General features: G+C 41.7%; 1 protein-coding gene across 7 annotated transcripts in view; it reads right to left on the bottom strand.

The window, feature by feature from the left end:
- The window catches only part of LOC123763595 (serine-rich adhesin for platelets), a 188763-nt gene extending 175025 nt beyond the window's left edge, over positions 1-13738 (bottom strand). For 2 of the 7 annotated variants that reach the window (XM_069304579.1, XM_069304578.1), the window contains exons 1-2: positions 13588-13694; positions 6406-6744 (exon numbers count right to left, since the gene is read on the bottom strand). Coding sequence is in view for 5 of the 7 variants with exons in the window: in XM_069304578.1 (XP_069160679.1) it covers positions 6406-6436 (31 nt within the window). In the remaining 2 variants the exon portion in view is untranslated. Of the gene's footprint in view, positions 1-4066; positions 4970-6405; positions 6745-13587 lie in introns of those variants that run through there. The other 5 variants (XM_045750803.2, XM_069304577.1, XM_045750806.2 and 2 more) reach the window with 4 other exon arrangements.
- Positions 13739-13984: the final 246 nt, after the last annotated feature.

The following is a 13984-nucleotide window of genomic DNA, read 5'->3' as shown; positions in this document are numbered from 1 at the left end:
ACAAGTTAAGCTGCAGCTATAGACTTGCAGTAATTTAAAAAACTGAATTTAAAATCGCCTAATTTAAATTTGGTAATTTAAAATTACCATCTGACGTTGGTAATCTAATGTTAACTCAACTGCGTAAAAATAACGCACCTCATTGCTGAGAATAAGTCACAAATAACGCAGATGATTACAAATAGCCTAACCCATACACACGAACAAGTGATAATTCGTTTAAAAACGATGCTTATAATATTGACGGTTTGGTGGACCTGGAGCATCTCCTGTCGAGGTATTTATTACCCTGGGTCCAGATTCACGAAGCAGTTACGCAAGCACTTACGAACCTGTACATCTTTTCTCAATCTTTGGCGGCTTTGTTTACAATTATTAAACGGTTAATGAGCTCCGAAGCACCAGGAGGCTGTTTATAACAATAAAAATAGTTGATTGGCAAGTTTTCATGCTTGTAAACTACTTTTAATAAATGTAACCAAAACCGTCAAAGATTGAGAAAAGATGTACACGTTCGTAAGTACTTGCGTAACTGCTTCGTGAATCTGGCCCCAGGCTGGTAGGCATATACGCTGTCAATTTTACCCGTCAGATCATGAGAACGGGCTAGCGTAGGAACGTCTCCCGAGATTGAACTGAACAATCAAGCTGATATATAACCACAAAACAAAGACCTGAAATGTATATGTGGGATTGGGTGGTTATAAATAGGAGCTGCCTCGTATGGGCCAATAGGCCTTCTGCAGTTACCTTTGTTCTTATGTAAATGTTCTACAGTACGGTCACCAAAGAGGCTAAACCGGACACGATAGGCTAAACACCCACAGACGCACCATAAATACTTACCCTCGTACCCATAAACACACTTGCTCCACAAATACACTAACACCACCATTCGTCAATACGTAAACTAGTATATAAATAGGCCAGTTGTGGGATTCTGGAGTTCATTGTAAGTCTACCAGCGGTGTGTGTGTGTGTGTGTGTGTGTGTGTGTGTGTGTGTGTGTGTGTGTGTGTGTGTGTGTGTGTGTGTGTGTGTGTGTGGGGTTTGTTTTGGTCTATTTTGCCTGTCTTAACAGCAATGGGATTTGGTTTGCCTTATTCTACATGGACACCTGCGGGTTTTCTAAAAAAAAAAAATGGTGAGCATGTTGTTGTTAAAGTTTCGCTACCTGGAACAAAAAGTTCCAAGTAGCACGGGCTATGGTGAGCCCGTAATTGAAAATAATATAATGGTGAGCAGGGGGTTTTCAATCAAACTTACTCTATATACATAACCAGTGGGTCAGCAGATGAGTGGTTCGATAAACAAAAGGGGAGGTAGAGTAACAAAAGGGGGGGAGGGGGTAGAACGTGTCTCACGCGACGTTCCCCCCCCCCCTTTACCCCAATCCCCCCCACCCTATCCCCCAGGAGGTGGGCGTGGTCACCTAGCTACCCCTTCCGCGTCTCATTTGTCAGAGGGAGAGCCAAGCAGATTTATTTTCAAACATACAAACACACGACAAGGGGAAGGTCACTACCTTATTCAAACAAGCCAACACAGGTGTTGGCTTGTTGCAGGTGTTGGGAGGGAGGGAGGATGGTATGTAGTCAATAACCGTCCTAGTGTGCGTACAGGAAGGGGATGTTCATGTCAGTACTTCATTCAAGCGGACAGGAAGCACCACTCGAGACTTGCACAGCGTAAGGTGAGAGAGAGGGGCTCTTATTAACTTCCAACGCCTCGTTTGAAGCAAATTGTTCGTATCTCAAGATTGTAATCACTTTTACACATTAGCGCGCGTCTAGTAGAGTTTTTTACTTTTAATTAAATATTCAGTCCGTCCTCTCGAGTTGCCACAACGTCACAAAAAAGATGTATTGAATTCCCCGAATCTAAGCAAAGGACCCACGAACAGAAAACGGGATATCACGTCAATTTTGAGAGCCGCCCGTGATTTATAGTACATTATATTTTGGCCATTGGGGATTTGTAGGTCAAAATGCGATGTACTGTTTGAGAGGAAAGGTTAAATATTCGTTACTTATTCGCCAAACGCTTCCCAGGCGTGGTGATCACTTTATGACCACCACCTGTAGAACAATGTACCCATTATGATTAAGTCCTGGGTGACACATGGTGGGTCATCCTAGGTGACACACACATGGTGGGTCATCCTAGGCGACACACACATGGTGGGTCATCCTAGGTGACACACACATGGTGGGTCATCCTAGGTGACACACACATGGTGGGTCATCCTAGGTGACACACACATGGTGGGTCATCCTAGGTGACACACACATGGTGGGTCAACCTAGGTGACACACACATGGTGGGTCAACCTAGGTGACACACACATGGTGGGTCAACCTAGGTAACACACACACACACGGTGGGTCAGAATCATCCTCGGCAAATTTAAACTATAGTCGATGAGCGTGAATGAAATCACTTCTCCCAGAGAACGTCGTAGACAAATGAGCATCGTCCTTCAGCGCCATTCCATAGCAATGGTAAGGGTGAGTGGGGGGAGTGTTGTGGGGTGGGTAGGAGGGAGGGGGCTTTGCCGGGCATGTTAGGCTTGTGCGTGCATGGCAGCTCATCCCAGTCGTAACCTTGACCACTGACTGACCTCGCTTCCGGGAAATTAATATGTCTAAAAGCTTTTATCATCTTCCACTGCTGTCGCCACCCACGCCTGCGCTCTCACATCACTTTCACCACACCTTCTCACGCTTATTCCTCAACACTTTATGAATTTGAGTATTCATATTATGCATGATTACTAAAATTCATCGTAATTTATTAATACTTTTATATATTAACATTCTTGATATTTGAGAAACTTGTGGGACAAGTAAATTTGCAGACAATACAAAAATGATGCGCATTATAGAGGGAGACTTAGGAACCACAAGATCTCAAGAAATGTCAAATCTGCTCAAATTCAGTATAATGTAGATATTTTTAATTAAAGAATGTGACTAGACATTAGCTCAGTAATGTGGACATTGATATATTTGTTTCTGAAAGATATCTGGATGCGATGGTTTGTGAAGATCTTAAACGGAAGAACGTAAACGTACGCAGTAGGCTAAAAAAAAAAAAGATACATTTCTGTACGTCTACGAGATCTACTCTACTCTACGACGTTTGCGTTGAAAATTGCCTCACCATTCTACAACTTTGCCTTGTGCAGGCGCACGCAGGCGAGACATTACATCGCTCAATTAGGTACAGTTTTGTATATTTTTACAGATAAAATATTTCTACAGATATGTTTTATCTTTAAAATATTGAACGAAGATTTAAAGTTAATTTTCCGAATTAAAGCCTAATATCGTACACGTGTGTGCTATACTAGGCCTAGGAATATTTGCTGACGCATATAGTCATTTTTTCCCGACTATAAAGTGAATGGTACAAAGGTTCCTAGGTTGACCTAGGCTATACTAAGCCTAGGAATATTTGCTGATTCTGTGAGTTTTTTAGATTCATTTTTCCGACTATAAAGTGAATGGTACAAAGGTTCCTAGGTTGACCTAGGCTATACTAAGCCTAGGAATATTTGCCGATTCTGTGAGTGTTTTTTAGATTCCTTTTTTCCCGACTATAAAGTGAATGGTACAAAGGTTCTATCTAATTGAACGGCAATCTTTGTACTATGGTGCACGTAGTTACAAAAACTACTATCTAAACAGGAGAATGTGTGTGTATGTATATATATGCATAAGTCAAGAGTTTCCAAACCTCCAGGAAGCGCTCTGTGTAACATTGAGAAGGACACTCAATGGCGTTTACCCAGTTACTTGGTAAAGTGCCTCAGCTGTGAGATTTTTCACTGAAGCGTCAGTTTTACTGCTGACGAGCGCTGGACCCCAGTGACCTGCTGTTGCACCCACTGCTGCTGCTATTGCACCTATTCCTGCTGCTGTTGCTCCTGCGCCTCCTGCTGTTGTTGAGACTACTGGTGCCACTGCTGTTGCTGATAACACTGTTACTACTGCTGTTATTGTTGCTTACTGTTGATGGTACTACTGCTTCCCCCCCCCCCCTCCTCCCCCACGGGTGTACTCACGTCTGGCAATCTTGGCGGTCATGACCCTGGAGTAGCGGAGCGGGTGAAGGATGGCCCAGTAGCGGTCCACACTAACGGCCACCAGGCAGAAGATGGAGATGGTGCACAGCATCAGCAGCGTCGACAGCATCAGCAGACAAGCCCACCGCGGCTGCGGCAGCCCTATCGCCGTCAGAATGGCGAAGGGAATACCCAATACCCCCACCAAAAGGTCAGCCAGCGCCAGGGACACAATGTAGTAGTTTGTGAGGCGGCGTAGTTTCCGGTCTACTGCGAAGACGGTGATGGTGAGAGCGTTGCCGATGACGGCAATGATGGCCACCAAGATCTCGCTGATGGTGTAGAACATGTCCAGCTCCGGCAGCTCCGCGTCCAAACTGTTCGTCTGGTTGTGTGGGCCTCCTGTGCTGTTCTCTAGGGCTCCTGTGCTGTTCTCTGGGGCTCCCGTGGTGTTCTCTGGGGCTCCCGTGCTGTTCTCTGGGAAGGCATTGCCATATGATTCCGTCGCCACTGTGACCCCCGGCTGTGTCAGGATCAGCGCCGATACTACCATTGTGACTAGAGCCATGACCACAGTTGCACTTCACTTCACAGCACCACTACAAAATTGTATATAATTTTTTCCTTTACATTTCCACCATTATTCTCGCATTATAACACATCCGTTATCTGCGACCAACACAAAACTGAACTAAGTAAAACCTTTCATATCACTATCTCATTTTTTGTATATTTCCTCTCATGTTTTAACACAAAAAAGACCTGTTTGACTCCTCGATAAAAATATTTAGATTTGTCTCTAACGTGGGTTAACGCCTTTCGTAAGAGGAGCGAGTGAGAGAGAAGGGAGGAGGAGGGCGTGTACACCCCGCCCCGACACCGCCACACATGCGACTGACTCTACAACCTGTTCACCCTCCTCGCTGACTCCCCTCGCAGCCACCACGCTGCTCCTGCTGCTCCACACGTCATTCCTCTCGCCGCCCTCCCAACACTCTCAACCCACGAGAGACAGCACCGCTCTTGTGCCAGGTAAGTCCACTACGGGCTCACCATAGCCCGTGCTGCTTGGAACTTGTTCCGAGTGGCTGAATCTATAACAACAACAACTCACAACCAAACTTGCGGCAAGTTTTCTGCGAATGCTTCCTGCATTTCGTACGAGTTCATCGCTTGTTAGAAAGACGAAGAAATGTTACGGAGGTATAGACAGAGTGGAGGCCCGGCTTCAGCTATGATGCCGTTTCTATACAGTAACGAAGACCATAACGATGCACCGAGGCTAGTTGGGTCGTTATGTGCTACGCCAGACACCGGTCAATTCAAGCTCTGCGACATATCATGATGCTCAAATACACAGTGCTCTCAACACCCTTCACAAGCCAGTCATTCGGCCTTAAAAATTTGAATTAGTTTAAGCACCCCATTCGGACCATGCCAGTGGTGGTGAAAAGGTTACAGATGCACATACATTTGGTTCAGTTACAGCCCCGCCCCTGTGCCAGGTAAGTCCACTACGGGTTCGCTTCTTGCAACTTTTTATTCAGAGTAGCCGACTCTAAAACAACAAAGAGGCACATAATGGGCTCAGGAGCCGGACTCCAGTAAACGTTCAGCTAAGCAATCACAACATGGCCTCAAGAGCAGATGAGAATAATTTATTTCATGGCGGCGGCGCCGAGGCCCCTGTTACAGGTCCTTACTTATGCCTGCCAGACGCCGGGGTGCGGTGTGCGTGCATGCTCCTCGCCTTGATCTGAGTTACTGGTGTTTGTAATACGTTCAGAATTCACTTTGTTCATTTACTATGTACCTCTTGCGACCTTGCGATGATTTCAGGGCTTAGCGTTCCCCCCGGCCCGGTCCTCGACCAGGGGCCAGATTCACGAAGCAGTTACGCAAGTACTTACGAATGTGTACATCTTTTCTCAATCTTTGACGGCTTTGGTTACATTTATTAAACAGTTTACAAGCATGAAAACTTCCTAATCAACTGTTATTGTTATAAACAGCCTCCTGGTGCTTCGGAGCTCACTGACTGTTTAATAATTGTAAACAAAGCCGCCGAAGATTGTGAAAAGATGTACAGGTTCGTAAGTGCTTCCGTAACTGCTTCGTGAATCTGGGCCCAGGCCTCCTGGTTGCTGGACTGGTCAACCAGGCTGTTGGACGCGGCTGCTCCAACCCCATATCCGTCCCGTGGGCCGTAATGCGTCTCATGCCCATATACTAATTATAAGTTATATATGGAAGCGATGTCTTAATATTATATAAGGGTGTACCCGCGACACCCATGCGTGTGGGTGCACCTCTAAAGACACTTGTACCACTATACCCACCTTCAAAGCAGACGTTAAGACAGGTGTCCATCACAAACGTTCACACACAGACATCCAAGGGACCTTCTTGAGGTTATCTTGAGATGATTTCGGGGCTTTTTTTTAGTGTCCCCGTGGCCCCGGTCCTCGACCAGGCCTCCACCCCCAGGAAGCAGCCCGTGACACCTGACTAACACCCAGGTACCTATTTTACTGCTAGGTAACAGGGACATAGGGTGAAAGACACTCTGCCCATTGTTTCTCGCCGGCGCCTGGGATCGAACCCAGGACCACAGGATCACAAGTCCAGCGTGCTGTCCGCTCGGCTACCTTAGCCTCATCTCTTTACCAATCTCTAATCTGTGGGTGAGCATACAAGAACATAAGAATTAATGACCCTGCAGAAGGCCTATTGGCCTATACGATGCCACGTTTATTTATATCCAGTCTCATTCATATATCCAGCCCAGCCTCCTAAAATGAAAGTACCTACAGTAACTATTTGGTCGAAAGTACGAATGTGCAGAGACAGACCACCAGAAAGCAGGCGATGAGTCACAATAACGTGGCTGAAGTATATTGACCAGACCACACACTAGAAGGTGAAGGGACGACGACGTTTCGGTCCGTCCTGGACCATTCTCAAGAGCGCTCCACAATCGACTTGAGAATGGTCCAGGACGGACCGAAACGTCGTCGTCCCTTCACCTTCTAGTGTGTGGTCTGGTCAACACCACCAGAAAGTTGACTATCAACTTTGTCAACGATAGACAAGCCGGAAACTTTTTTAGCCTCAACATAAATGTAAGATCTAACCTAACCTTTTATAGCAATCCTAGGCTTAATATAGTACAAATATGTGCTATACTAGACCTAGGAATATTTTTTTTCCGGACTCTTTAAAAATAACAGAACAAAGTGGTTTACTGATGGTCCACCACTAAATATGGGTACTTTCGACCAGTTACACCAAGTATCATTTTAGGAGGACGGATCGAGACATAGATTATATATAAATATATATCCGAGATTTTATATATTATATAATATATATATATATATATATATATATATATATATATATATATATATATATATTATATAATATATATTATATATATTATATAATACATATATAATATATATATATATATATTATATAATATATATATATTATATAATATATATATATATATATTATATAATATATATATATATATATTATATAATATATATATATATATATATTATATAATATATATATATATTATATAATATATATATTGGTGGTACCACCTCTGGTGCAAGTGTAGGGACCCATAGCCTCCGAGAAGAAAATAACGAGTACTCAGAGAAGACCTTGTAGATCCTCACTGAACATTTTGACGGTTTTACCGTCAAAGTGTTCCGGTTTACCGTTTCCTTGAACGGTTTTAGTAAAGGAAAATCGTGCTTAACCAATTACTGGAGCTCTACAACAAGTTGACAGAAATCAAACAAGAGAGGATGGACAGACTGCATATTCCTCGACTTTCAGAAGTCATTCGATACGGTCCCACATGAAAGACTTATTTAATTTAGGGAAGCGGGTTGGTGTATCGTGAAGAGTCCTAGGGCGGGTCAGAGAGTATCTCTCAGGAAGGAAACAAAGGGTTACAGTGAGAGCAGACACATCATAGTGGAGAGAGGTTACAATTAAAATACCACAAGGGTCGGTTCTAAGGCCCAGAACCTTACCACACTGGAGGACAGGAGAAATGGGGATATTTTAACATTTAAGATTGTAAAGGATTCGATTCAGTCCCACATGAAAATTTCCTTAGATAGAAACTCGAGACAAATGAGTCACAGACACACAGAAATCACAATAGCGTCATGCGTCAAATGAACAAAGCCACAAGGGCCGTGACGAGGATTCGAACCTACGTCCGAGATCATCCCAGACGCTGCCTTAATCGACTGAGCTACGACATGGTCAAAAAGAGTTGAAACCAGAAGTTGTACCTAACTTTCTTGGATCCTGCAGCCTCTCCAAGACACAAACCAGGGTTTTACACTACTCCCCCATGCACTCGAGCTATGTCAATAGGCCGTTGACAATGTCGTAGCTCAGTCGATTAAGGCAGCGTTTGGGATGATCTCTGATCTGTGTTCGAATCCTCGTCACGGCCCTTGTGGAGTTGTTCAGTCACAGACGTCTACACCGGCTGATACCCATCTACCTCACAGTACAGCTGAGGGAGGCGGGGCGGCCACCTTTAGGAAGACCCAGAAAACTAAAGACAAGAACCTAGAAGTTCGTGCCAATAGGCTCAGAGACACACGTATGTATGTCGTTCTCATATAACCAGAGCCGCACTACTTGGCTTATAATGCAAGACCCGATTTGCCTAACACAGCAGTGATCTTTTTTATGTTCGTATATTTCTTTCCGAATTGGTTTATTCCAATATTATTATATTAAGAACATGAATTATTTCTGTTAGAAATCTGATTAAATCTAGCCAACCTATGTTAGTTTTAGCTAAAATTTAAAATATAATATATAATGTAACGGAAAGCTTAATCAATCAAACCCTCAGGTCTAATAGGAAAGAAATTACCGACTCCCAACGACCTGAAAGCACTAGTATAAAAAGCTATGATTTATTCAGATCTGAAACTTATATCTATGGGCAGCACAAAACGTCTACCAGACTGTGCGACACAGTGGTTGCCAGGATCAGGTTGGGTTACCGTTACCTGTGGCAGGTGGCTACAGGTGACGGGTCTCCCAATCCTGAGCACTAACACTTGATAATATATTGGACTTGTACCCTAGATTGACCATGTAATGTATCAATTATACAATGTATGTGATGTAACTATATAACCTGAGCTTGTAAAAACATCTTAATCACCTTCAGTGGTTAAGTTAATTGTACACTAGTTTCTGTCAACTATCTCACCCTGTCAGAGTAAAAGAGAAATGTATGTGTGTATATATGTATGTACGTATATGTATGTACGTATATGTATGCATATGTGTATGTGTGTTTGTTATAAAATATATGTGGAAGCTGATCAGAGTTAGGTTTCGCCTTTGTAAATGCACATTAATGACATTATGTAAAAGACACATCGAGCACTTTATGTAGCATACATAAATCTGTGTATATGTATTTACGTATGTAGCTTAGCCTAGCATTTTAAAAGCACTATAATCACCTTCTGTGGTTGATTGGTCAATAAATCCCTGAACTGTATGTTTGACAAATCTCTCACCCTGTCCATGGAGGACAGAAGAAAATGTATATATGCTGCTTAGCATTGTAAATGTGTGGCCACGTATGTGGTAGAAAATAATAATAAAAAAACTCCAGGTGCAAACTCTGCCAGCAGGAACTACGGCATGATCTCCCACACTACATCACCGAATGCCCAGTTATTAGACCTTTCAGACCAGTTGGCATGAGGTACCTGGAGCTTTGCAATTACTTTATTCACTCTCGTATTCTTGAAGATATCCTCACAGTGTACCCAAAATTTGCCAGTGCAGGCTACTAAACATATGGCCCTGTATGACTAACCATCCTGCGAGATGGGGGACTTTTATTATCACTGCTGCCTTATTCAATCTTGTGTTGATATCCTCATAACGAACCCAGAGTCTGTCAGTGTAAAGCTGATCAAAATTATATTTCACCATTATAAATTCACATTAATGCATTCATAAATCTATGTACCTATGTATTTAGGTATGTAGCTTAGCCTAACATTTTAAAAGCACTACGATCACCTTCTGTGGTTGTTCAATAAATCTCTGAACTGTATGTTTGACAAATCTTTCACCCTGTCCATGGAGAACAGAAGAAAATGTATATATGCTAGTTAGCATTGTAAATGTGTGGCTACGTCTGTGGTAGAAAAAGTACAGACTACTTATCACATGCCTTTGTATGACTAACCATCCTGTGTGATGGGGATTTATTAGCATCACGTAGCTAGCTTTTTGATACACTTACTCCTTCATATAGTCTAGGGTAGCTGCACAAATGCAGATGTACCTAATGTATTAATAAAAAAAATAATCAATCCATAAGAAAAAATTTATATTTCAGGAAAATTTGGCTAGTTAGGTAACTTAGTCTATTAGGTACAACATAATGTACCTAATAAGCCAGGATGCCTAAGAAGCCAAGTTTTCCCGATATAATTTTCTTATGAGATGATTAGGCTTTCCGTAACATCATGATTTCAATTTATGTTAACTTTAGTTAAAAACTAACAGGAATGTGAACAAACCTAATCTAACATGTCTAACCTATCCTAGGTCATTAATTCAGGTTCTTAACATAATATTAATTGGAATAAGCCAATTTGGAAAGAAATATTTGAAAATAACATAAATCACTTAGGCAAATCGGGTCTCATACTAGGCCAAGTAATGCGATTCTGGGCTATTTGGTACATTAAAATGTATATCCTAGGCCTTTCCCCATTCTAAACTTATACAATTTTTATACATTGTAACAGTTCTATTTTGAGCCGATATAATTAAAACCTTATTTATATCCCCTTTGGTATAAACGTTTTATCCATTTATGTATTTCAATCATTTCATCACGTACTTTTCTATTAACTATTATTTTAAACGAATTGTAGAAATAACTCCCAATGTCCAATTTGTCTTATTCCGAACATCTCTGCATCGATTTCTTGGCTTAAGATCCCTACTAATCGTTACTCCTAGATCTTTCTCCCATTCCGACAATTTCAACATTGTCCACCTGATATCTGGAAACTTATTATTATTATTATTATGACTCGAGCTCAAAACCCAAAAATTTTCAGCATTAAACTGCATCTGCCAGTTTGATTTTTTTTTTGTCCACAGACTTATGTATATGTAAACAGTCAACAAAACTTCTCTCCCACTCTACGTCACTATGTAGAATTTTTGGAGATGAACGTAAACATTAACAATTTAGACAATACCCTTTATCGCTGATGTTTAAGAAACGTCAAAAACATATTTCTAAAAAATCTTAGCCAAGCTAGTACCTCAAGCTTTCAACAGTTAAGTAATGCTTATACTGTGAGTACAAGTCCATAATATACACTGTATGCAAGCTCATACTATATATTGTCCAAACCCAATCTAACATGTCTAACCTATCCTAGGTCATTAATTCAGGTTCTTAACATAATATTAATTGGAATAAGCCAATTTGGCTTATTCCAATTAATAATTTGCAGATAGCTTACACTATCTGCAAATTGAAACTTTGCAAACATTAGCTCGAGAATTGTAATTAGACTACTAACTACCCTTGTAACTGGCTTAACTAATAAACTTACATTGAGCCTTATTGTATTTACCTGCTAATGTAGGCCTACCTGAACAAATTTCGTCATTCCATCATTCCGAAATCATACAAATGCCGTTTCTTGACAAAGCCTACATTACCTGCTGGCATACGTACATAAATGTAACTACGGAAGTTTAAAAAGCAATATAACCCGCTTAGCTACAACAGATTATGGAGTCCAGCTCCAGGACTCCTGATGTGCATCTGCAACTCTTCCACCACTACCCATGGGACGAGTATGGGATGCATAATAAATGAACCAAATTAAATCATACGCGTACGTGAACAGGATACAAAACAATACTGCGGTTGTCACCATGAACGAGGCCAGTCAGAAACCGAGGTGCGGGAGATTGTTACTCTAACAGGATGGAACTCTGCTTCGTCACTCGTTGAAGGATGAGAGTACACTTGAAGATACCAAATGTTTAACTGTGTTTTAAACTTAGTTCGTACAATTCTCTCCCCGTGTTTACATTTCATACAACTCGTGTATGAATTACAGAGGCTGCAGAGAGGGTAAATAACCAAACACCTCCCATAACGCGTCTGCAAATAGTCTATCGGTTTCGACTTAAAAAAAAAAAAGTGACTAAACCTTATTGCAATAAATTAATCTCCGTGCTTGCTAACAACTGATCAGTAGTAGTGTACAACAGTGGGCCAAGGGCAATAGACCAAAATACATTAGCATATCCTAAGAATTTTTTTTCTAATTACAACCAGGATTGGTTGACTTTTTACACAGGATTGCTTAAAGAGGCCCGACTGTTCTTAGTGAATATATATATTAGGAAAACTGCTCATTTATCTTGGGGGTTTGTAAGTAAACAATCAATCAACCTCTAGGGGGAGTTATTCCCCTGGTGGTGCGCTCAGATAGGTAATTACCTAAGTGTAGTTACAGGATGAGAGCTACGCTCGTGGTGTCCCGTCTTCCCAGCACTCTGTCATATAACGCTTTGAAACTACTGACGGTCTTGGCCTCCACCACTTTCTCACCTAACAGGTCTCAGGGAACGGGGAAATATCCATAAGCTCTAATTTAACTGGTATGACCTCAACAGCACTCATTTTCAAAGTCTAACCTACAAGTTCATAGCGTTAGTGAAGCAAAAGATCGCATATACTGTGTGTTGTCAAGATCACCGAGAAACCAAGACCTGTAAACCTGTTGACTCTTGTTGATCGATGGAATGATAATATACATCAAATCTCTCTCCAGTTACTTTGTGCTATGTTTAAATTAATTATTTCTTCTATAATACTATTTTAACTTAATACAATGCGAGTCAATGGTACGTTTAAAGAGGTTAAGATATCTCGTTGGCTAGTTTAATCAAGATATGTATATAGTCAATGTGTTGCTATCGGCAATATTGTTTTTTGTTTACTGCGGTTGGGGGTTGACTCGCGTCCCTAAGTATGGCTTATTTTTACGAGAAATTCTCGTAGAACTCTTTAAGGGGGCATCCGTGCTAAGTTGTTGTTTTAGATTCAACTACTCTGAACAAAAACGTTCCATGTAGCAAGGGCTATGGTGAGCCCCGTAGTGGACTTGCCTAGCAACAAGTGCGGGGCTATAGGCTGCATCCCTAGTTTAGTCCCTGCATTATATACCTACCAAACCCATCCTGTGAGCTGTGATGGCGATGTCGCAGAGTTATATAATTAGTATGGCAACTGAAGTCCAATGCAAGACCACTACGAGCCCACCATAGTCCGTGCTGCTTGGAACTTTAGTTCCGAATAGCTGAGAATCTACAACAACAACATTCGTCCAGCTATAAACTCCACCAACTTGTTACATTATAGTAAAATAATAGGGCAAGAATTTTGGTGATAATATTACCGTTCTTCTCCTTCAGGCTGCCATCAGGTGTCGTGATTCCAAACGCGGTGATAGAGGGAAAACTGGTGTGTAGCTGAGACCTCAGCCGACAACCGGGCGACACCACCGCCATGAGACTAATGCCAACGTCTACCACCAGGCCGCTTATAAATTGTCTAATTCTCATCAATACAGATTGCAAATTCTTAATCTTCCGTAATTAAATAATTTTGCAAGATTTTTTATTTTTTTTTGTCTGTGTTTTGTACGATATGTCATCAGCAGTTCTGTAGGATATATTTGTAACATGTTGACAAGTTCGCTCCTGGGTGGCAAGCTACGGACACGTCATAAAGTAGTGTGTTGGTTGTTCTACTGTGTCACTGGTTGTTCAACTGTGTCAGTGTTGTTCTACTGT

Source organism: Procambarus clarkii, chromosome 52, assembly GCF_040958095.1.
Source record: "Procambarus clarkii isolate CNS0578487 chromosome 52, FALCON_Pclarkii_2.0, whole genome shotgun sequence".
In the NCBI taxonomy this organism is placed as follows: Eukaryota; Metazoa; Arthropoda; class Malacostraca; order Decapoda; family Cambaridae; genus Procambarus; species Procambarus clarkii.
The sequence above is the reverse complement of the archived record's forward strand: the minus strand, read 5'-3'. Positions and strand labels throughout refer to the sequence as shown.